The sequence below is a fragment of the Leptonotus elevatus genome, chromosome 1 (assembly GCF_054856555.1).
Source record: "Leptonotus elevatus isolate MCC_2025b chromosome 1, RoL_Lele_1.0, whole genome shotgun sequence".
Taxonomy (NCBI): Eukaryota; Metazoa; Chordata; class Actinopteri; order Syngnathiformes; family Syngnathidae; genus Leptonotus; species Leptonotus elevatus.
The window spans coordinates 34210284-34236338 of NC_141239.1; the positions used below are offsets into that span (position 1 = coordinate 34210284).

General features: G+C 39.6%; 1 protein-coding gene across 1 annotated transcript; it reads left to right on the forward strand.

Annotated features, from left to right (window-relative positions):
* The first annotated feature begins 948 nt into the window (after positions 1 to 948).
* cntnap2b (contactin associated protein 2b) lies at positions 949 to 25206 on the forward strand. The gene is made up of 25 exons (XM_086094435.1): positions 949 to 1374; positions 6331 to 6441; positions 6937 to 7130; positions 7459 to 7606; positions 8424 to 8627; positions 8736 to 8920; positions 9136 to 9279; positions 10378 to 10636; positions 10737 to 10886; positions 12030 to 12192; positions 12269 to 12375; positions 12455 to 12574; positions 15457 to 15572; positions 15779 to 15863; positions 16808 to 16964; positions 17052 to 17179; positions 17290 to 17460; positions 18868 to 19086; positions 19220 to 19456; positions 19537 to 19770; positions 19913 to 20046; positions 21978 to 22071; positions 22384 to 22611; positions 22693 to 22767; positions 22836 to 25206. The coding sequence occupies exons 1-25, from the start codon at positions 1293 to 1295 to the stop codon at positions 23033 to 23035; spliced, it is 3945 nt and encodes a 1314-aa protein (XP_085950561.1). The 5' UTR covers positions 949 to 1292; the 3' UTR covers positions 23036 to 25206.
* The last annotated feature ends 849 nt before the right edge of the window (positions 25207 to 26055 follow it).

Below are 26055 nucleotides of genomic sequence, written 5' to 3' on the forward strand. Positions count from 1 at the left end.
TTTTGGTCCTCCATACATATAGCCCACATGTGGTATTTGGGTTTTCTGTACCCTACTTTACCTTAATATCACCAGAATCATGTTGCAATTACTGTATCTCCCAAAAATAAGTACTTTCACATTTCTGCAAATATTTAAGCATATCTTTTCATAGTACAACATTGACGAAATGACACATTGACAGATATGACACAATGAAAAGTAGGCAGTGTACATCTTATATAACAGTGGAAATGTATTCAGACAGCTAAAACCATGGCAACAAAAGTGAGTATAAACCCCACCCAAAATGTCCAAATTGAGCAGTTAGTCATTTTCCCTCCCCAGTGTCATAAGACTCATTAGTGTCACAAGGTCTCAGGTGTAAATAGGGAGCAGGTGTGCATCATGAAAAGATGTAATTAAACAATGTGAGGGGTGCACTCCCTTTTGTGAGACACTGTAGTCTATAAATAATAAATAAAATACATCATCCTTATCAGCGATGCTGCTTAATAAATGTTTGCAGATCATTCCAGACATATTTTGCTAGTTAGCTAATTAGAAGATGGGAAATTGTTGACGTTATTGTGCTGTCCCCACCTGCCCCTGTTGGTAAAATGGAAATCGGATTAGTTAGAGAGGCACAGTCCTATTGCTAAAATGTTGATCAGCACTTGTGATATTTTAGGCTGGCCCTGATGGCTCACCACTGCTTAACCAGCTGCTGGCAAAAGGGGTGATTAAAGAGAAGATCATCCAAGTGCAGTATCGACTTGATTGTTTTCTTTTACAATCATGCCGCAGTCCTGTGACCACTACCTAGTAATGAATCTTTTGATGTGTGGCTGTTATTCCCTCGGGGCCAACTGCGGAGTCGGACCCTTCTGTTCCCCCTCACCGCCTCCTTTTGATAATTTGGGGGCGCTTTGAATTGCACAGCGTCTGGACCGTACCAAGTGTATCGATGAGAAGGGGTGCATCGAATGCTCCGCTGGTTTATTTAGCGGTTGGACAGCCCCTGTCTGCGTGACCATGCACCTGGGGTTCTTTGAGGCCCCGAAACACCATTTTTTTCGAGGTGCTCGCTCACACCCGCCTTAATTGTCCAGAAAGGAGGTGAAAACAAAGCCACGTAGGGGTCAATTTGATTTTTCACGTTTTTATAGCGACGTCTTCGGCTGTAGGGCAGCCCGTCAAGAGGAGGGAAATCAGTAGCATCCCGCCTGGGTTCGCTCTATTGTCTCGCCTGGATTCGGATTTTTTTTAATTTTATTTATTTAATTTATTTTTGTGTGTCTCCACATAAAAAAATGCCTCATGTGACCAAGTTGTTGTTGTTGCCAGTCCTGTGTAGCATCATCATCACCTGCAGAGCTGCGTCCTCATCTTACCGTAAGTGGGCTCAAATAAATACACACTAGGGTAGCAATGCTAGCTAATTATGGTGGCTTATTTACTCTGCGGTGGAGTGACGTAAAGTTGGAGAATTTTCCATGTGGCCAAACCGCCTGAAAACAGTACGGCATGACGACATACAGTACATTTGGGTGTTTATAAGGGTACACTTGCATAAGATCCAGTACAAGCACTGTCTATCTGCTGCATTTACAAAGATAAATATGTAATGATAAATTATTTTTAAACTGGCACACTAAATATGAATGTATTTTTAGATTAGCACTGCACACACTTTTGCCAATGTATACAGTAAATCATGTAACTGAATTATTACTGATACCCATGCAGTTCTTCATCACTGAGCAACACAATAGCGATAGAAGGGTGTAACTTTGTTCATTGTTTATTTCACTAATTTTGACCTAACCCATCCATTTTGTGGTCTTTTGTTTTGGCCCAGACAAATGGGTAATTCTTGTATTGTGCAAAGAGTGAGACAGTAGTGATGGTCATAATAAAGGATTGAGTTATGTATTTGTGCAGAGGTGATTGTGGATTAATTGCATGTTGAAACAAATGATGCAAAATGGACAACACTTATTGACTGTAGCCAGCAGAGGCGCTGCTGATTCATCCCTGGCTAGTTTATGTTCTAAAGACGAAGCAAATTATATTAGGGCTGGGTTTAAACAATCAATATCAAATCGATTTTCTCTTTTTAAACCCAATATTGAGTCATAAAACCATGAATCGCTTATTTTAGTATCTCATTTCCTCATTAATTCTTAAGAAAATAGAATTTCAAAGGCATTTTTTTTGTATCGTAGGGCCTACTGTTTTCTTTAAAGTTGCTGTTCACATGAATTTTAAATAATTTTTTTTACATTTATCAAGACCTGACTTATTGCACTTTAAGAGAATTCTGAATCTTTTTAATTTATATTCACAATTATTGAATTTGTTTGAATTCTCAAAATATTTTAATCTTATCCTTGCTGATGTCAATGTTTGTGTAACACTTAAGTGATTATAATACGTTACTTTTATTAATAAACCAATTAAATAATTTAACCAGTTACTGAATTTAATTTGGAATTGAATAGTTGTGGAGTTTTTATCATGTCCTTCACAGTGGCGTCTCTGGCATGAAAAGTTGAGTGGGGCACAAAAGTGGGCACTTTACATCCACAAGCAGCAAAGCCTACACAATTAATTGTAATTCTAATTTAAGATCACAATCCGGTGGAAAAGCACTCTATAAATTAAGTAGCCTGCCATTTATTCATAGTTTTACAAATTAAGGCTATAAATAAAACTTTCGAATGGTTCAAATAAGGGCTGTGCAATTAATCGAAATCCAATTACAATTTCAATTATACTTCACAATTACAAAATTGGCATAATCGTAAACAAAAATAAAAGATTATTAATACTTATTTTGAGTTGTTTAAATTTATATATTTGCACCGTTTTTATTTTAAAATGACTAATTTAATAAATCTCGTTTGCTCCCAAAGGAACATAATTAACCAATTATAGTGTTTCAAATAATTAGATTTGTCTTCATATTTTTAAATGTTTAAACATCTTCTTGTTTTTGTATAAAAAAAAATCGTTTGAATAATTGTGATTTCAATTATTACCAAAATAATTGGGATTTATATTTTTTTCTATAATCGAGCAGCCCTAGTTCAAAACTAAAAATGCTACTCACCAGTGCTGTTCATTCAGCTCAGTTTTTTCTATCTTAACTTTATTTTCAATTGGCCAGATTTTCTTTGCTGCTTCAAATTCAACACATGGAAAAAAACGTTTTGCTGAAATTACTGAAAAGTGTGCTGTCCAGCAGTGCTGCTATAATGTGGCCACTCTTGCAAAATCTCACCTTCACTTTGAACCGCAAGCTTCCTTCATAACGAGACAGCTGCAGTGTTTTGCCCCCCTCCGTTTCTATAGCGATGCCTCTCTGATGTCATCAACGAATCTCCTAAATCATATTGTTGGTAGTCTTTTTGCTCCCGATGAAAACCAATCTAGTTTACCGCTGTATGCTGCCAGCCGCCAAAACGAGTGTGCTGTTTTCAGCACCGCCACCTGGTGGTCGGGAGGGACAAAATAGAACTGAGCGTGTGTTGATTGGGTCTTGACGTCACGTGACATCAGTCCTGTATTTCAATTGGATGATGGGGCCAGTTAATGTGGCCCCATGGCTGTCTATGGAGAGCAGCTTGGGACATGCGCACTATGATTTGAGTGGCTCATCCACTTCAACATGAGCTCATGGGGCGGCCCTCTCCTGTTTAGAAAGTTAGACCATTGAACTTGAACTCGAGTAAATTGTGTTATACCATTCATGGTCTGTGTTTCCAAAGGGGTCGCCATTGTAGAGGGACGTCACATTGTAGTCCGTTGCTGAAGTCGCGGTCCTTTTTTTTCCGACTTCGCAAGTGGAATTTCCGAGTTCAAGGGGGCGTTCCTGTACACACTTCCTGGTTTGAACTCGGAAAAGTCCAACTTTCGACCGTCCTCGAATGCAGCATTATTCTGCTTAATATGATGCTGATATTAAAACAGGAGTTCAGAACATTTAGAGATTCTTTTATCCTTCTTTCATCCATTTTTTTTTTTTTGTCAAATGTCCATCCATTGTTAACAGGCCTGACATTGTTGGTCTGGTCATATTGGATAAAAACGTGTAGATACATACATACATATTGTACATACATACGTGTATACATTCACAATAGTGAATATTACGGGTGTGCCAAAAAATCGATTCTCATTTTTTAGTACGATTCAGAATAGATTTTAAATGTCCCAAAATCGATTTTATTTAAATAATTTTATACTGTCTTCCCTTTGTTTGTGTGTGCTGTTATTGGGAGCGCTGTTCATGTTGTACCCGATTTAGCCACTTAGGGGCATTGTGGTTCCATGCGGTCTGATACACTGTTAAGTTGTAGCCACATTAGAGAGTAGAAGGAAAAAGTGACCATGAAGTTATTCCAATAAAAGTTGTTTTTTTGCAGTGTGGAGCCGTTCTTTTGAGTGATAAAAGTGCTGCGAGTAGAGCACTAATTAGCATTAGCGAGTCAGACTGGAGTAGATCATTACGATTCCTTGAACATCTATAAATTGAAGCAAAAATCATTGTCAATCAAATCATTTTGAATCAAAAAGCGTTCTTAATCGATTCTGAATCGAATCACACACCCAAAAATCAGAATCGAATCGAAGTGAATATGTCTAACCTGGTGTCAGCTGCATCATTTTACCGACATTGTTTTTGACAGTGCTGACTGTGCTGCCATGTGTGTGTCTGCAGCTTTCGTGCTATCAGGAAAATGTGGAAAGACAAACATGGTTATAAAGCGTATTGTTATTCTTATATATACTGTAACTAATGTCATTAGTGAGAGCATTGTTGTTTGATTGAAACAATTTTGCGTCTCGTGGTGAATCTTGAATGGTTTCACATTGTTTCACAATCACAGCAATATCACACAGATACAAGATGGTACCTCCTTCAGTGTTATGAAATCACCAAATCAGACCTAAATGTAGAATGGGTTCATTTTCATGTAAAACAGTGTGCTTGGTATCATGTTTGGGTTTTTTTTGTAACGAAGGTAAATATGAAGATACATACCGTGATACATACCGTAACCAATAAATAAATGGACAACATTTACAAATGAAAGAAGCAAATTCTTTCCTTTCAAACTATTTAGTTCCTGTCATGGACATCTTCTGCTCTAACTCCAACTATCTTTTAGTCTTCCGTCACCACCTCCGTACTGTAAATGAAGTCAGGTGTGTTTGTGCTGAATACAGGCACCTGATTGGATGAGTAACCCATAACGAAAAGTGGAGGACTCTGGCAGTGCAGCGAAGCAGCATGCATGTAGCCGAAGAAATGCTCATCATTTTTTACCGGGACAAGACCATAACAGGATGGAGACACTTTTCGTGTCGTGAATACTGTGACATCCCTAATAATCTTTTTTTTTTTTTAATGAATGTCAGCCTCATTTCTGAAACAACTAATTTGCTCAAAATTTGTTTTGATTATATTATATTTTATTATAGAAATCAATCCCTTTAAGACACTGATCTGTTTTTGTTCACCATACTATTTAAAAAGCTAAGAAACAGATGACTATCAATATACAACATTTTATTTCTATAAATATCTGTAAATGTTTACATATTCAAACGATTGTCCTTACAACTACCAAGTCACAATGTTTCTATTTTTAGAACAGGCCCATTGGCTACTCGTGGTCCTCAGAGGTGAACTGCCGCATGTTGGTGACCCGTGGCCAATAACCATGACCGATGACCTCACTGTTTAAAATGTTGTTTTGTTGTGCACAATCAAGCGCTTTGTGAGATTTCGATCTAAATATAGTCCGCTAATAGATCCAAATGCATACTATGAGTTGAGTTTTGAAGTGCTTTGAATCCTTTCTTTTCAAGCTTTTATCAAGTAGCTAATATTTATGGCCCACGATTAAGTGCTTATTCCCTGCACAGCTTGGGGTTTTGTCATGTATATAAGGAAGATCATTACAATGCATCTGGCACACACACAGACATGCGCACGCCGCACACACATGCACACACATGCACACACACGCACACACACGCACACACTGTGACCCATCCCCCATCATAAATTATATTAATGTGAGAGAAATACATTGAAAGGAAAAATTTATGCATATTGCTTATCAAAATTGCCAGTTGACTAGAAAGTGTAACTAGTGTAGAAAAAAAAAGCACTAAGTGGCTGGGGTAATGTAAAAAAAAAAAAAAAAAGGAAAAGAAAAAGTGCTGACTTAGCATTCAATGGATTTGTGTTATCATATCGTATCTTTTATTTTGATATGGATAATAAGACAACGGAAAGACTGAACTAGTATTGAAAATGTTTTTGTGTCCTTTTAGGAAGGTGTGAAGACACTTTGGCCACACCCCTTCCTTATAGCTCCTTCACCAGCTCATCTGTTTATGCTCGAGATTATGGGGCGGGTTATGCCAAGCTTAATCGGAAACAAGGTATGCAAATTTAAATGAAATGTGCTGTTGTGTGTCCATGTTAACCATCAATATTAAAATCTACATTTCTTTAGTTTAAGCTAATTCAATTGTATTATTTGATTCGTAACTGTTTGCTAGCATCCTATTATCAAATTTGTTCAGAAAATTGTTTAGAGATGTTTCACTATTACCGTAATTTCTTGAAAATAATTTTTTTTTGGGGTGGGGTGGGGTCAACAATAATAATCATCCAAAAACTAGGAGAAGAGGCGGATCATACATAAATTATGGCGGGGGTGATTAAAAATTGCCCCAAAAACTTGCTCCTATGATATGAAGTATGTAATCATGCGGTGTTTTTTTCAGGGTACGTATAATATTCAAATATGCGTTATTCTTGAAAAAAACTATGGTGGATGTCATAACAATAGATTGTTATTGCCTGCAATTAATTTCCCCTTGCTTCTGTTCCATCGCCCACCTTGTCCTTTTTTGTAACACTTGCAAAACCAGGCGCTGGAGGATGGTCGCCTTTGGACTCGGACCCTTACCAGTGGTTACAGGTGGATTTGGGTGCCCGAAAACAGCTTGTTGCCATAGCGACCCAGGGCCGCTACAGTAGCTCCGACTGGACCAGCAAATATCAGCTACTTTATAGTGACACACAGACAAACTGGAGGCCTTATATACAGGATGGAAACATCTGGGTAAGGAACTTTTTGACACAAATATTTTTCTATACTTTTTATGTCTGCAGCATGAATGCAGTTTATTGTTTGTCTGGACATATATGGTAACTTTTCCAGTAAACAGGAAGGGGTATAGTTGTGAAGCACTAAATCTTTAAAATTCCGTCAGCTCAAAACACAATAAACATAATAAATGTCTAGCCCTTTTTTTGGGTTCTGTATTTTGGTAACATATTAATTTACTTGATCAAATCACCAAATCCATTAAGTTCTGAGGGTCCACTGTTCTATAGAAACAGAAAACGACAATATGTAGCAACCTGTCTGTGTTTCTATCTACAACCAGACGTTTGATGGCAACGTGAACAGCGAAGATGTGGTTCGTTATCAGCTGCAGCACGTCATCCTGGCCCGTTACATCCGCTTTATCCCATTGGACAAGGGCAAGGAGGGTCACGTCGGACTACGTGTGGAACTATACGGCTGCTCGTACTGTGAGTGGAACCGTGTGGTTTTTTTTGAAGTCATACTTGGAAACCACTCTAAAAACTGTTGGGTCAGAACAGGACCAACCCAACTCAAATGATTTAACCCATAGTTTTTGTTTAAATTACACAAAAAGTTGGGTTGGTTCATTTTGGACCCAATCCAATTGAGTTATTCAATTAACCCAAAAAGTTGGGTCAAATGAATAACCCATAAATAACCCACAAGAAATTGACGTCAATACATTTAAATATCTCAAAGAGTTGGGTTGATTCGACCCAATTCATTTGGGTAATTCAATTAAACCAAACAGTTGGATCAAATGAATAACCAACAAAACAACCCAACAAACTGGCAAGTCGACATAGACACATTTTAATAACTCAAAAAGTTGGGTCAGTTTATTTCTGACCCAATTTAATTAACCCCAAAATTTGGGTACAATGAATAACCCACAAACACGGCCCAACAAGTTGACGTTAACACATTTAAATAGCTATGGATTGATTTGACCCTATTCAATTGGGTTATTCAACTAAACCAAAAAGTTGGATAAAATGACTAACCAACAAAACAACCCAACAAACGGACGAGTTGACATTGACAAATTTAATTAACCCAAAAAGTTGGGTACAATGAATAACCCACAAACAACCCAACAGATTGTGTTGCTTATATATGATATATATATTATATTATATATATTGCCTATATATACATATTTCCTTGACCCTGAGGTCCACAGAGGTATTACATTGATTTGAGCTACAGATCCAATGCATCCACATTTGTTTGTAAGTAAGAGAACAGAAAGTTGTTTTCTAGGGGCTGACGTGATCGGTTTCGATGGCCATGGAATCCTCTCCTACCGCTTCAGGAGTAAAAAGATGAAGATTGTGAAGGATGTCATTGCTCTTAAGTTCAGAACCACCGCTGGAGATGGGGTGCTCCTCCACGGGGAGGGACAACAGGGAGACTATGTTTCTCTGGAGCTTCGAAGGGCGAGACTTCAGCTGAGCATGAACCTTGGTAGGTTTCATAACATTAAGGGGACGGGTACAGCGCCGCTTTTGTCGAGCTATGCCTTTTTAGCTGCCAAAGCTACTTTTTGACCTCTTAACATTCTTGTGCTCTCAGGCAGCAACCAGTATGGCTCTATCCAGGGCCACACCTCTGTGACCAGTGGGAGCTTACTTGATGATGATCACTGGCACTCAGTTGTCATAGAGCGATACCGAAGGAATGTCAACTTTACTCTGGATCGCCATGTTCATCATTTCAGGACCAATGGAGAGTTTGCTCACCTCGATCTTGACTACGAGGTAAAGCGCCACTGACCTGAGCCGACCTTCCGTTTTCCTGCTGAGAGGACCCCAAAGTAGCAACAGACACCTTTGAATGACATCTTTGTGCAATGCTATGTTATGAATTGAAGGGGATATATTATTGATAGCATTGTAGCTATTTCTCAATTCATTCACAAGACAGTCAACGTTTCCACATCACTGTTTTCCAAAATGCTGTTTTTGTTTTTCAGATTAGCTTTGGGGGCCTCCCTCTGTCAGCAAAGTCAAGCTCGGGAGGTGGCGGCAACTTTGTGGGCTGTATGGAGGGGATCACCTACAATGGTGACAACATCACGCACTTGGTGCGCAGGGGGAAAGTGGACACGTCCAGCTTTGTGAGACATTTTTCTCTTTACTACTCCAGTGTGACAATTCAAATGTTTACTAACTACTATATCGTTCCTTGCATGACGGCGTGTGTGTGCTCTGTTTTTCTGTTTGGTGTGCAAAAAATTATAACACAAAGCCATTTGAATCATTTCACGTTGTGACCACATAAAATGTTGATGGCGAAAGGCTCAACAGTCAGCAGTGTTGCTTAAGCCAATCTGACTCACGTTTACTGGAAGAGGAAGCAAACAGGTCCATTATGTGCCAGCAGTATATTACAACAGAATATATTTCCTTAAATTACATTATTTGTTCAGTGGTTCAGAACTTGATGTAGTAAAAGAAGTGTTGTTTGCTGTATTATGGATGTGTCTCATGGAAACGAACCACTGTTCACCCGCACCCTGTACCGCTATAGGACAGTGTTGAGTACGGCTTTTGTTACCATAACGACCAAAGTTGGAGCTACCCATACTAGAGCAGTGGTCCTTATCGAACCTGGCTCTCTTCACCTTGAATTCAGCAAGCGGTGTCTTCATGTATTCACCTTTTCCATGCAGTTTGGCTAAATAGCTAGTTGTGCTGGACTGGAATTGCTCAAGTTGGCATTGCAAACCAGTCAGTTAGGACGCTGATTTGTCCCATCACTTAACTCAATATTTATAGAGCACTTAAAAACAACCACTGCTGTTTTCTTAAGATGGAACCCAGGGGCAGCAAATAGAATGAAAACAGCAGAGGCCCCAGAGTTCAACCTTGTGGAACACCATACATTCTGTTACACATGTGAATTCAGCGGGATCACCTGCAGCCAATGATGGCCAAGCAGGTCGTGTCGTCATGAATCACATGAGTCGGGTGTGTGTCTTGACCTCCGCTCAACCTGATCGAACCCAGGTTAGAGTGTGGAGTGCCTATGGAGTGGACACTCCATCACCAAGATGCCAAATCTCAATTAGCAAACACATGTACAGTTTGCACACACACTGAGCCATTTAGAAAATGGAATACAAATCCCTGTTGAAGTACTTCCTGTTTGTTGGTGATTTCACACTACTCTTCTTGTCTCCGTTAACCCCCCGTCCCCTCGTCTCCCACCGTAGCGCAACTTAACCTTCTCCTGCGCGGAGTCCAACACCTTCCCTGTCTTCTTCAATTCCACGTCCTTCCTGCGCCTGCCTGGTCAGACTGACAGTGACACCCTGTCTGTCAGTCTGTCTTTCAGGACGTGGAACCCGAACGGACTGCTGATGTTCACGGCGCTGGCGGATGGCTGGGTGGAGGTGGGACTGACCGAGGGCAAGATCACTGTTTATATGAATGTGACGCAAAAGAAGAACACGCATATTGACATTTCCTCAGGTGAGATTCACTCATTCGTCATTTGAGGTGCGTGCTGCCATTTTTATTTTTATTTTTTTACATGCTTGGTAACAAATTGAGGTACGTTTGTTGTTCTCAGGCTCCGGCTTGAACGATGGCCAGTGGCACAGCGTCCATCTGAATGCTTTGGAGAACTATGCGATGCTAACAGTGGACGGAGACGAGGCATCCACAGTCAGAACTGCCATCCCAGTGCAGATCATGACGGGAGGAACGTACTACTTTGGAGGTTGAAACTTGCAACTTGCTTTACTGTAGTGTCAGAGGTTATTGAATAACTCAGCCTTTACTGTCAAAACAGACATTTTAGGCCAAATAAATGTCCAAAAATTTGTCTGGAGCCGCAAAACATTTGAACATTGTGATGAACTAAACAGTGTGTTGGTGTGTACTTGGGCCTCCTAAGAGCTAATTAGACCTTCACCATAACAGAAAAATATGCAGCAACCAATAACTTCCAGGTTCATCTTCTTCTACCTTTCGTCTTCTCTTTTTAGATTATTTTTTTTGTGGTAAATTTTTCAGATTTTGTTTTCATACATTTTGAGACTTCTGCCTTTCTGTCAAATTTGGGACATTTTTGGCTGTTTAATGGGACATATTATGGTCATTTTCTGCCTCTATTATTCCTTAAAAAAAAAAAATCCTGATATATATATATATATATATATATATTTTTTTTTTTTTATCAGCCTTTTTAAATATGAATTTTCTGACATTTTATGGTAATTTGGGGGATTTCTTCTTTTGTTTTTGGACATTTGATGGTTACATTTTTCTTTTCTGGCTTAAAAACCCCCAAACATTTTCTGACTTTTTGGCAATTTTATGTAGGTAATTTGAGGGCTTCCTTCTTTTGATTTTGGACATATAGTTACTTTTTGAACATTTTCTTCCTGCCTTTTTAATTCAATTATCTGACGTTGTGGGCAATTTCATTGACAATGTATGGTAATTTCCCTCTTTTTGGACATTTTATTGTCACTTTTTAGATATTATAAGGTGATTTTTAAAACTTTTTCTTCCACCGGTACCTTACCTTTTTTTTTTTTTTTTACAACTTACTTTGTACTCTGACATTTACATTTTTTAAAATTAATTATTCTTTTTTTTTTAACCATTCATTCATTTCTATAATATTTTATATAAATATATGTAAAATAATAATAATAATAATTTCTAAGGGAGCCACAGAAGAAGGTCTTAAGAGCCACATGTGGCTCCAGAACCGCAGGTTTCAGTCCCATGGACTGCTTTCTAGAACTAACGATTTTGTACACTTTGCCATGGCAAGAGCATGTGACCATTCACCCGTAATATCTGAGGAAATTGATTGTAGTGAACTTTGACCCCCTTGTTTACCGTTTTCAAGGTTACTTCCCGCATACAACCACTCACACACTTCAGCGGCCCTTCCAGGGCTGCATGCAGTTGATCCACATCGATGACCATCTAGCCGACCTCAAGGCTGTGGAACAAGGTCTCATTGGAACCTTTGAAAATGTCAGCCTGGATATGTGCGCCATCATTGACAGGTACACAACGAATAGAATCAATGAGATGAAGACAACAAAGGCTGTTTGATGTATTTGGGGTCTGCTGTCATTTCAGGTGTATTCCCAACCACTGTGAACATGGTTCCCATTGTTCTCAGACATGGGATGCATTCAGCTGCAACTGTAGTGGCACTGGATACGCTGGGGCTACCTGCCATTCCTGTAAGAACACACACACACACACATTTGATCACATGAGGTATTTTTGGCTTCTGAGTTGTGTGTTGTGTCTCCCCTGCAGCCATGTTTCAGCAGTCCTGTGAAGACTATAAGCACCAGGGTAGAAGCTCCGGGACGTACTGGATTGACCCTGATGGCAGCGGGGCTATAGAGCCTTTCAGAGTTGTGTGTGACATGACTGGTGAGTAAAGTCAAAGTGGTTCTGGATAAGACACCTACAAAGAAAAAATATTTGTCCTCTTCTGGCCAGATCAGATACTCAAACTGATTTTAAATCTATATCTCACACAGACAAGCCATGCAAGTTGAAAATGCAGTTCTGAGGAATTTTTTTGGGGGGGATCTTTTAATCATAGAAAGTTGTCCAGGTCCTGAATTCGTAAATCAGCCCCACTGTTAACATGATGGTCTTTTTTTCTTTCTTTCAGTGCAGTGTTAGTTTTATGCCAGATATAACGTGGCACACACCTTCAAAAAGTTCAACTTTTGTATCTTCAGTCCACAGAATATTTCTCTGGAAGTATTGAGGATCATCAGTTATTGCAAATGCTTGATTTTAGTGGCACATCTAGTTATTACGTTTAGGGGACAATTACTTTTTTAACTCTTTGACTGCCATAAACGTTATAAAACGTTTAGCATAAACCTAGGGAAGGGCGCCGAGGACGTTAAAAGACGTCCCCTATGTTTTTTTTGTTTTTTTTTGAAAACGGGTGCAGGAATGCCTTGGGCAGCTGTGCTGAAAGTATCAGGCAGATCTGATTAGTAAAAGACTCGTTTTGGCCCCTAGAGGGCAGCGATGACTCTCTTTGCACAAGGTTGGATGGACCGCCCACCGTGGGCGTCAGTAGAAGACGTGAGGCGGAGCTAGAGTGTTGAGGAGACAATGGCTGGTCAAGCCACAATGGCTTGACCAAGCAACCGGTTGCAAGCAGCTCACGCTTGAGCATTTTTTTCAAAGACGGAAAGCATCAATCAATACTAAAAAGCGCATTGATGTCGACGATGATGATGACTCCGAGCTTGATGCCAAAGTTGGAAGCCTTGACGCGACTGTTATGATCAAGTAGTAAGCCTCACCGGCTAAGCGCGGCTAGCGCGGCTAGCGCTGCTAAGGCCGGAAAACGCGCACAATAGCCGACCGGGTACTTCTACACAATCGGACATTCGATCGGGCGATGGAGAGTTGGCATCGACCAATGCAGATTGATGATGATGATGATGATGACTCCGAACTTGACGCCAAAGTTGGAAGCCTTGACGCGACTGTTATGATCACGTAGTAAGCCTCACCGGCTAAGCGCGGCTAGCGCTGCTAACGCCGGAGCTGCACAAGCGGACATTCGATCGGACAATGAAGAGTACCCCGAGTCCAATGCATATTCATCGGAGGAGCGGGTACAGTCTGATCACGGAGAAGACATTGGTTCTGGACTACGATGCCACCATGAATGGAGTGGATAAGATGGATCAGAACATCTCTTACCACCCGGTATAGCAACTGAAGGACACGAGGAAGCGAGACGTAACGAAACCGTAGCATGATCCTGATATTAGACTTGATGGCAACACACACTGCAGTATATACTTGCTATTCCCCGGAAAAAAACGGCCGGCAAGAAAGTGGAGCACGCGAAGAGGCAATCTGTTGTGCAAATGCGGTTGCGTCTCCTTGCACGCAGGAGAGTGTTACACAAAGAAAAACTGTCGTTGAAACATCCACATATTTGTAAATAGCACCACAGTTGCACACATTTGTAAATAGTTTGCCAAATTGTTGTCAAATTGTTACACTGTTGAATGTAAATAAACGTATTTTGCTATTAAAAAACACTTTTTCATTCTTGGTGGTAGTGTTTTATAGAAGTAAAGCACTATTTAGGTGTTTGTGGCATCATTCATGGACAAAAAGAAGTGTCAAATTCACTAGAATGCATGAAATAATATCGTTTCACTAAAACCTTGATTTCTCCGTATTTTGGTCCAAAACAGGCGAAATTGGGTCAAACTAACCATTTTCTATTGTTGATTACTAAAGAACGGAATAAGGTAGAAACAAACTTTTTTTTTCTGATGAAAGATGAAAGTCCAATCTTTCATTTGGTAGTATGTGTGTTTCCATAGTCCAAACAGAACATTTTCTGTGGACCTTGAAAGATCAGTCAAAATGCTTAAATCGGCTGGCACTGACGGCATCCCTTTTCTGAAAACGTCTGGCAGTCAAAGAGTTAAATTGGGCTAAATACTGTATGATTGGGTTTTTCTCCATGAATAAATACAATTTATTTTGTAACTGAATTTGATATTTGTTGGTCTTTGTGAGATATTCAATTGACTTGGATCTGGAATAGTTTGGTGTGATATATATATATTTTTTAATCAGGAAGGTGGAAAATGTTTTTTAAACTCATTTGCTCCCAAGAAACATATGTTCTATTTTAAATATTACCATGCTCCCAAAGACGTATTTATATATATTTTTTAAATATTTGTATTATTAATATTATTATTTTAATGCTAGAGCATACAGAAGGCTTTTGCTTTTTTGGGGAGGGGGTGGGGCATTTGATGCAGCCTCTAAACTGAAGAGAATGCTTGAAGTATTGGTAGTTATTACAAAAACTGCCAGCAGAGTATAAGAGATCAACGAGGCCATGTTGCAAAAAGCTCTTTCCCCACTGTATTAAACAGATTTGTGAGACTTGATGACTTAGCTATATTCTAATGCTAATTGCTGCAAAACGGAAACATATAGAAAAATACCTTTTTTCTAATGAAAGAAGAGACTCTAATCTTTCTTTTGGTAGGTTCCATGTTTTTATAGCAATAGAACACAATATTCTGTGGGCCTTGCAAAATCAGTCAAAATCCAGTAAAACAGCCGGGAGCGAAGGGGGTTGCTTCACTGAAAATGGCTGGGAGTGAATGAGTTAATGACACTGTAGTGTGTCTAGCTCAAGTTCCCTAATTTTCACTATATCGTAGTTTTTACAGTTTCTGAAGATGAAACCTTTCTAACTCTCGTCATCTGCTACGTCATTATTGGCTTGTGTTTTCTTTTAGAAGAAAAAGTTTGGACCACAATGAAGAACAACCTTGCACCTCAGACATCAGTCATGACTGCTAATCCAGAGGAGAAGGCCGTACTGCAGATCAAATACAATGTAACAGATGAGCAGGTACACAATAGTTGATTTATGCTATTTGGGTCTTGAACGTAACTCCTGTGATTAACAGGGATAATTGTTGCTAAGCATGTGTTGGAAAGCATTAAAAACGGATTCAACAACAACGTAGAATATATTTGCTTTAGTGTTAAATAGTATTAAAAATAAATACAAATAAAATACAATTTTAAAAAAACTATTATTTGTGTGCTTTTCAGATGTTTTTGGTCACCAGCAGTGCAGAAAAGTGTGAACAGTATCTCGCCTATGCCTGCCGAATGTCCCGTCTGCTCAACACGCCAGGTAAAGTATCGTAATAAATATGTAAATGAATTTCAAATTAAAATGCCATTACTATATTACTATAATGAATGGCTTCTCAATTATACAATTTTTCGAGCCTGGCCCGGGGGTTCACTGTCTTGCCATCAACATAGACAGTACTTGACGATTACTTTCTGCAATAATAAACAAAAAATATATTTTAGGGATGCACCGAAATGAATTTTTTTAGCCGAAACCGAAACGCCAGAAAAAAATTATACAAATGTTGTATTATCCTTGCATTTATTATAATTAATTAAAATTATAATATTATTATAAAATATTTAGGCCTATTTAGCACGGGCACTATAAATTGAAATGCGTCCACACCACAGACATCAGAGACATGTTAGCGAATGATACAATAACTCATTCACTGCCATTGACGGTTATAGACGTCAAATATTTATTTTAACTATTTCTATTAGTTTAAAACATTTTTCCACTTTTGTTAACAAGAGTATGAAAACCTAGATTTTTTTATTGTCCATTTAGAATAGATATAAAATGTTATTTCATGAAGTCATGCAATTAATTCCGATTAAAAAAAAATTAATCGTCTGACGCTCCTAATTTTTAATAATCTTTTCTTTTTTTAAATCGCGTCAGGCGATATAAATTTTTGAATTGTAATTAATCGCATGATCACCTCACGATTAATCATACATTTTATATATGTTCCAAATGTACAATAAAAACAATTCGAGGTTTTCATACTCTTGTTAACAAAAGTGGAAAAACAATAAAAATAGTTCAAATGCGTTTTTTTGTTTTTTTTCTTGCGTCACCCAACATCCTCTTTCGGCCATATTCTTTCGGCTTGAATTTTAATTCGGTGCCTCACTAATATATTTTCTAAATGAAAGCATATTCTGATATTAGAATGCATGAAGCATTTAAAGTGACGTTGTTTTAACTTCCAGGCAGCGAACCGTTCACCTGGTGGTTGGGACGAGCCAATGAGAGGCATTACTATTGGGGAGGTTCCGGTCCAGGGATCCAGAAGTGTGCATGTGGAATTGAACACAACTGTACCAACTCCAAACACTTTTGCAACTGTGACGCCGATCAGCGCTCCTGGTGAGTGAGCGGACTGTCTGACCGTCTTTGTGTCCAGATAACGTTTATCATTCGCATGGCGTGTGTGTCTTCTGTTTGTGTTTGCAGGAAAGAGGATGCGGGCCTGTTGGTGTATAAGGACCATTTGCCAGTCCGGCAGGTTGTTGTTGGTGATACAGGCAGAGCTGGATCCGAGGCCAAGCTGACAGTGGGGCCGCTCAGATGTCAGGGGGACCGTGAGTTTCAAACTCAGCAGGAGATGGAAGATTTTATTTGTATTTTTTTATAATGAAATCAGATCAAATAATTTGTGTGTATTTGTCTGCTGTTTTTGATGCCTTTAAAGGGAAATACTGGAATGCTGCATCCTTCACAAGTCCAGCTTCCTCCCTCCACTTCTCGTCCTTCAGAGGAGAAACCAGCACTGACATCTCCTTCTACTTTAAGACCTCGTCCAGTCACGGAGTCTTTCTGGAGAACTCGGGAACAGCTGACTTCCTTCACATTGAACTAATAGGTGTGTCTCTGAATGTGCAGACTCTGTTGAATGTTTGTTGGACTTTTGGAGACGGTTTGAATCTTGGCTCAGGCCTTCCTGTGTGGTGTTTGCATGTTCTCACGGTTCTTGTGTGCGCCCATATTCCAAAAACATGCACGTTAGGTTTATTGAACACTAAATTGGATCCATTCATTAACTCATTCACTGCCATTGACGGCTATACACGTCCAAATTTCATTTAAACTATTTCTATTAGTTTAACATTTTTTCCACTTTTATTAACAAGAGTAAGAAAACCTAGACATTTTTTTTATTGTACATTTAGAACAGATATAAAATTTGTGATTAATCATAAGTTAACTATTGAAGTCATGCAATAATTACAATTAAAAAATTTAATCGCCTGATGCGATTTAAAAAAGAAGAAGAAAAGATCATCAAAAATTTCAGGCGATTATTATTTTTTATCGTAATTAATCGCATGACTTCACTAATTTTTTCATGATTAATCACAAATTGTATATCTGTTCTAAATGTACGCTAAAAAAAATTCTAGGTTTTCATACTCCTCTTTAACAAAAGTGGAAAAAAATGTTAAACTAATAGAAATAATTCGAATGAATTTTTGACGTTAATAGCCGTCAATGGCAGTGAATGAATAAAAAATGTTTTTTAAATTAGGGGCGTCAGGCGATTAAATTTCTTAATCGTAATTAATGTCATGACTTCAATAGTTAACTCAAGATTAATCACATTTTTATATCTGTTCTAAATGTACAATAACAAATTCGAGGTTTTCATACTCTTGTAAACAAAAGTAGAAACAAATGTTAAAACTAATAGAAATAGTTCAAATGAATTTTTGACGTCTATAGCCGTCAATGGCAGTGAATGAGTTAACGACAGCAGTATTATGTTAATGTCTTGCTAATCCAGGGATGGGCCCAAAATAAACCTACATTTAGTTTTTCAGAATAAAAAAAAATAAAAAATCATTTTGGGGCGGGAAATTATAAGCATATTTCCTCTACTATAGTTTACCCCCTCGTACTAACTGTTTGGCACTCACATTTTTGAGAACCAAACCCTGTTTTTCATGGGGAATAAATATTGTAGGTTCATTAGTGTTTTTAAAATGAAGAATTTTGCGGGTTTACCAAAAATAAAATCATTTCACTTATACTCATATGCGTATTTTGTCAATATTTAAAATGTCATTTTTGTCATACATCTGGTGTGTGTGTGGTCCTCAGTGCCCCCTGCGCTGATGAAAAATTGTGCCCCGCCCACCCCCATCATTTAACTTGCCTGCTGTAATCTCTCTCAGAAGTTGGACATTGCATCACCTGAGCTAAAATAACGAATAATGTATATTTTTTTAAATGTCGACTGTGCATGAGTCATTTTGCGTTCTTGTTTTCCCAGGAGGCTCCTCGGTGTCGTTCTCCTTCGACGTGGGCAGCGAGCGCATGGAGCTGATCGCGCACTCTGCCGTGCCTTTAAATGACGACCAGTGGCACCGCGTGGAGGCCGAGAAGAACGTCAAGGAGGCGGTGCTGCAGCTGAATGGGCAACACCGAGAGGTCCGACTCTCGCCTCCGCAGGGACACACAAAACTGGAGTTCTACAGCGACCTGTACATTGGTAAGAAACGCATAACGTGCCATCGTGATCAATCAAATAAGAAGACTTTTTCAAAATGGCGCCGCGCGGTTTCTTCCTTTCACGTCGCCGCCCTGTCTGAGTAATTCTCGTCCTTGGGTCTCGTTTTTGCCAGGTGCCTCAGGAGGTCAGAGGGGCTTTCTGGGCTGCATGCGAGCTCTGAAGATCAACGGGTTGACCTTTGACCTGGAGGAGAAGGCGAAGGTGACTCCAGGAGTCAATCCAGGCTGCCAGGGACACTGCAGCAGTTACGGGATGCACTGCAAGAACGGAGGGAAGTGCGTGGAGCAGTACAACCGATACTCTTGTGACTGCTCGCCCACGGCATTCGACGGGCCCTTCTGCACCGAGGGTGGGGCCCGCACGTCCTCCAGCCAGGTCATACCACATGAAGAAGTACCCACTTGACCCTTTTTATTTCTCTTGCGTTAGATGTGGGCGCCTACTTTGAAACCGGAACCCTGGTGCGCTACGACTTCTTGCCGGAGGCGGCCCCCTCCGTGCTCCAGGAGGGGAAGATCTTTGCGGGGGTCGCCGTTCCTGTTGAGGCCAACCTGACTCACGAGGAGCTCGTTTTCAGCTTCAGCACTTCCAGTGCTCCCAGCATCCTGGTCTACATCAGCTCCAGGACTCGGGACTACCTGGCCGTGGTGCTCAGGCATAACGGTGAGGTCATCGCCGCCCAGACTGAGAGTCCATTCAAAAACGTTTTGAGTCGTTTATCTGATTAGTATGTGAGACTCTAACGTAACACCTTGCGATGTTCTAATCTTTTGTCAGAATGAAGTTGATGTCTTTGTGTTTCCAGGAACGCTCCAGATCCGCTACAGGTTGGGAGGTCTAAGCGAGCCTTTTACTATCGATATTGATCATCGTAACATGGCCAACGGGCAGCCTCATATGGTCAACATAACGAGGCACTTTCGGGAGATACGATTGCAGGTCAGTGTAATCGCACCTATAGCCTCCAGCAGTGTACCCAAAGTGCGTCTGCCATATTTTTAGGATTAAAAATATATATTTTTTTAATTATTAATTTAAATTTATTCATTTAAAATTAATTGATTTTAATGTATTTTTTATTATCACGTTGGTTTATGTCACACCTACTTTTGTCGGATTATGCCTCTTAACTCATTCACTGCCATTGACGTCAAATATTCATTTGAACTATTTCTATTAGTTTAATTTTTTCCCCACTTTTGTTAACAAGAGTATGAAAACCTAGATTTTTTTAATTTATTGTACATTTAGAACATATATAAAATTTATAATTAATCGTAAGGTAAATATTGACGTCATGCGATTAATTACAATTAAAAAATTTATATCGCCTGACGCGATTTAAAAAAATAAAAGATTATTAAAAATTAGGAGCGATTAAAAATTTTTCATCGTAATTAATTGCATGACTTCATGAAATAACTCACGATTAATCACAAATTTTATATCTGTTCTAAATGTACAATAAAACAAATTCTAGGTTTTCATACTCTTGTTAATAAAAGTGAAAAAAAAAAGGTAAATAGAAATAGTTCAAATGAATATTTGACGTCTATAACCGTCAATGGCAGTGAATGAGTTAATAGTTTTCTTGAGCTTGGCCCTTGGGTTGCTGTGACCTTTTCTTCCCCTGGCTCGGCATCTTCCGATCTCTTTGCACTTTGGCACACATATCTAGCTGGAACCAATTAAGACCGTAAAGTCACACATTGTCACATGGGCTAGTCCAGGGGTTCTTAACCTTTTTTTTTTTTTTTACCTTGGGGCCCAACTTTTCCCGTAAAAAGTGGCCCAGGGCCCATTCATAAATTTGTATGTTGATTTATTATTGTTTGTATTTTATAACTCAATTAAATCTCGTTAAGGTTTATAAAATCATTATCAAATAACATGATACAACGTGGCCAACAAGATGCCCAACAAGCAAAAAAATATTTTTTTGTGTGCATTTATGTGGATGTGTGTTTTATTTTATTTTTTTAACAAACAAGGCAGTGTAACCTGATTGATAATTGTGATTCACATGATCAATCTGGGACTGCTCCACGGTGATTTGCTCGGGAAAGGCGGGACATTCTGTACACCATTTTAGACAGATTAGACCTTCTTCTGCATCTTGCAGAAAAGGCTCCACAGCCATGTGTCAATATTCCTGGCATTCATTAAATAGTTCAATCGAGAATATCTAATTATGAACTCTTTTACCGCCAACAACGTTTAATGACGTATACTAAAATCCAAATGAATGCCGCCAAAAACGATAATTGACGTTTACTATGTTTTTTTTTTCTCAATGGGCAGTGGAAGGTCTGTGCAGTGCTGCCTTGCCTTGGGTTGTAAAATCCCCCAAAAAACACTTGTTATGGCCAGCAGATGGCAGCGTTGTATCTCTTTTCAATGGGCTGCCGGTAGTATGAAATGACACTGAAACATGACGGATCTGATGAAATAGAACGTTTTCAAGGATGACGTGAATGATCGAAGCCTAATTCACAGAGCGTCACTAAACAAAAACACATTAGTGTCAAAGTCACTGTTGTGCAGAAAATTTATCTTTTTACAAAAAGCTTGTTTTCTCCTTTTCTTTTCAATTTTCGCTCAATGTCACTCAAATGACCTATTTTCAAATGGCGACTACTAAAGAACGCAATAAGGTAGAAACATACTTTTTTTTTCTAATGAAAGAATGGAACACGACCTTTTATTTGGTACCCACCATGTAGAAGTACTCAGAGTACACAATATTCTGTTTGCTTTGAAAGATGAGTTACAATGCTCGAAATTCGGGGTTGTTTTTTGGATGGTGCGGCAGTAAAAGAGTTAAGAGGCCTAATCGAGCACATTCTTACTTCACCTTTCATATTTTCCAGCTGGACCACTACCCAGTATCTACTTACATGTTACCCGAGGCCTCCGATACAGAATTCAACATGATCAAAAGTCTGTTTCTCGGAAAGGTTTTTGGTAAGTTCAAAGATTGCCTGGTGAGTTTGAGTCTAAATCCTGTACTGTCCATAGGTAGACTGTATCCGGGAAATATTCTTTCTCTGTCACTTTTTCACATAGTATAGTATAAACCTGGGGGGGGGGGGGGCGGAGTCTCAGCGCATACAGCCACATTAGAAAGATGTGGTAAGAAGCCAACAGAAGGCGGTGTTATTGTGTGTGTGCCAGAGTGTCCCTTTAATTTCTGTGAAGACACACATCGAAGTGAGTTAACACGATTCGCAACTAAGATCTTTTTCAAAATGGTCGTGATTTGCGTTGCGCTTGTAGAAACCGGACAGATCGACCCCATCTTGATTGAGCGCTACAACACGCCGGGTTTTGTGGGCTGCCTGTCAAGAGTCCAGCTGAACAGCGTGGCGCCACTCAAAGCCGCCCTGCGCTCCGGACAGGCGGCGCCCGTCAGCACCCACGGGATTCTGGTCCCGTCCAATTGCGGAGCCTCTCCACTGACCATCTCGCCCCTGGCCGCCAACGACCCCTGGCACATGGAAAGCGGTAGGCCGCTGACAGGCTTGTGCATGTAACCATGGCGCAAAATGGCGGGCGCAACTTTTTCCGTGCTCACTTTGCTCGCAGATGGAGCCATTTCTCCTTTCAGCGAGGAATCGTCCGGCAGTAACGGCGTCAATCGCAACTCCGCTGTCATTGGAGGTAAATCGGAAATCTTCCGATGCCGTCAAACAAGGTCGGGTGATTTGATGTCTTTGTGGCGCTCGCAGGCATCATCGCCATGGTCATCTTCGCAGCGTTGTGCGTCATGGTGTTGGTCATCCGCCACATGTTCCAACACAAAGGCTCGTACCACACCAACGAGGCCAAGGGGGCGGAGTCCGCGGACTGCGCCGACGCGGCTATCATCGTCAACGACCCCGCCTTCACCGAAACCATCGACGAGAGCAAGAAGGAGTGGTTCATCTGAGAACAACAAGGAAATGGACTCGAGGCTGTAGGATGTACTGTATGTGTTTTTTAAGCATAGTGAGAAATTGTCTGAGGGCGTTTGTGTGAAAACTTTATGGACATCAGCACATTGTGTACACATGAGCACATGGGGGCGGAGCTTTGCTAGAGCATGTGTGACGACGCAAGGCCGTTTATTTCGAGCAATCTAGAAGCAGCTAGGAGACAGAAAATGCCGCGGACGGACGCGTGAATGACGAGACGTATGGTTAATAGCTTAATTTATTCCTATTTCAGTTGTATTTCATGTTATTTATTTGCCTTCTCGCAATTATGGAAAGATGGCAGCAGTGACAAAAATCACGTCAACTGCTGCTTTGTGCCAACTAATAATACTGCACATTCGTAACGATGTTTATTTGTCATAATCCTGTTTTGTTTTATACGCAAGAGTGGAATCGCAACAGGCATGTATAAAGGAAATGTAACGCTTTTTATTTATTTTGTGCCTACACAACTTTAAGTGTCTCTTACATGAATAAACTGCACTGATTTCATTCCCTTTTTTGCTGCCGAAATCTGCTGCAGGCGTCACTCGAATCCCGTCAGTCCTAAAGTCTCCAATTGTGTCGGACGGATGCTGTCAACGTACAAACTATGGCCTCCTCGCATCCTGACGTTTGATTGTATCCCATTTCTTTGCATTGCGATGTAATGGCATGACATTTTTCTTCATGTTTGACGTAAAAGCTTTGCCTGATTCTTTTTTTTGCCATGTTCCTTTTGTCTCTCAGCACTTTCAAGACACATTTGAACACAGAAACATCTCAAATGCAATCAATCCCTCAATTACTGGTCACTTTCTGTATTTTTTGCATATGAGGAGCAAGCCGCTACAGGTTCCGTAGTTGCTGGCAACATTTTATAATGGGACTGCAAGTCAATGCATTATGCCCATGCAGACATTTGATCTCGCTCAAATGCAAAACCCTTAGGAAATGAGTCAATACGTTGAAGAAAATATCACGACTGGGCTCTGCAAACTGAAGAGACAAAAAATTAGAATACTGCAATAGAAAATTTAACATTCATGCAATTTTGAAGCAACCCCAAGGTGCTTTCGTTGACCATATGGACAACATCGGACCAGCAAGTGAAATGTTGATCCTTGACTATCCTTTTATCCGACGGGTAGCCTCCCTTTTTTTGTCTCCTCAGATAAAACTTTTCGGTTGTTTTGCAGCTTCTGCTATGAAAGCCACAATCACACGTGTACATTCAAATCGGCTTCCGTCTTTTTAACGAAAATGTGACGTAAGCCGTAAAGCAGTCTGCATGTTCGTAGTTTTTTGTGTGACTGTTCCTACCACCCTCCTCTGCTTAGTGCCAGTAAAAGCAATACAGACCTCCACAGGCCATGACAGAACATTCAACTAGCTGTAAGTCAATGTTTCATCAGAGGAGTTTTGAAAATATTTTTAAAGTTGAAAATGCTATACTTAGACTATATACTATATACTTGACTATATTTCCAAAAAAGAGGACCACGTCTCTGGTTTGGTAGCGCTAAGCGCTACTAGTGAGCTGAAATTCTGGGGATCTTATTTGATTGCTCAGGAAGTAAAGTACGGAAAACTTTTTTTCTTTTATGAAAAGTAAATACTTTTTTTTTTTATTAATGTCATTTTAATTTTATTTAATATTCTTTACAATAATATTTTCTATGCACCTCCATTATGCTAAACACAGCATTCTGAATGATATTGTATTTGTGGAATATGAGTTAAGCAGCAAAATCGACCTGTTTTTATCCATATCGGTGGGGGCGGCCATTTTGCCACTTGCTGTCGACTGAAGAGGACATCAGAGGGCGCAGACAACAACCAATCACAGCTCACCTGTTTCCTGAGTTTGGTCATGTGATGCTTGCAAGCTGAGCCGCGATTGGTCATTACCTGAGCAACTGTGATGTCAATCGACAGCAAGTGGCAAAATGGCCACCCCCTAAAATGGATATGCGGGTGGATTTAGCCACTTTATTCATATGCCACAAACACACTATTAAACAGAATACCATGTTTTTTGACTAGTGGTGAAGCTACATAGAACATTATTGTAAAGTAATATTTGGGGTTGACTTTGCCTAAGAAACATGAACCATGTTAAGTTTAAATAAATAAATTATTCTTAGCAAGTCAGAGTCCCATCACTAGTAAGCTATTTTTAGGCACCGAAAGGGACACACTGGCACCTAAACATGTTCACTTTTTTAAAGGACAATGCAAACTGTGTGTCTCTTTTCCACTCCGGTCCCTTCTTCCCTCCGTGCACGAGCTTGATTGAGAAGCAGAAAAAGTTACTTTAACCTGTAATGAGCTCTACTTATGATTAGCTGCTTGTGTAAAGAGAACGCGGCCTCTTTGAAGTTAATTGTGTACAATTATTTTAGCGTTTTTTAACGTGTACTCTGCATGAATTTTAGGAAATCCTCGCGGGATAGGATGTAAAAAAAAAAAAAAAGTCTGGACAAAAGAGGATGTTTGGTTGGGATACATATATAGGTCTTTCTTTAAAAAAAAATATTTTTAAGAGAGGAAATTTTATGCATCAAAAGTACTAGTGGTATTGCATCAGACTACTCAAGAGCCGCGTACTCGTACTGGTATCAGTCTGGGGGAAAGAAAAAGTTCTAACTAAATGTGTATTTTTTTTCCTACCAAAAAATAAAGTCAGCTGTTTTGACAACAATGTGGCTTTTCTAAGACCTTTGAACATTAGGGATAAAGTGTAATTTGTAAGAAAAATAATGCTTACGTTTTGGAAGAAAACAATTGTATTACACTTCTACTTGTCAGTATTTTAATTCCAGCATACACTCTACACTCCGTACATACAGGAAATGGCAGTACAAGTATTGTTCCTGTGCCAAAACTTATAACCCCCCCCCCCCCCTACAAAAATAAAATAAAATAATAAAAAACGGCAGTGCTAAATTTAAACTTCAAAATGAAATGTTTCTATTTTCAAACACTTAAAAAA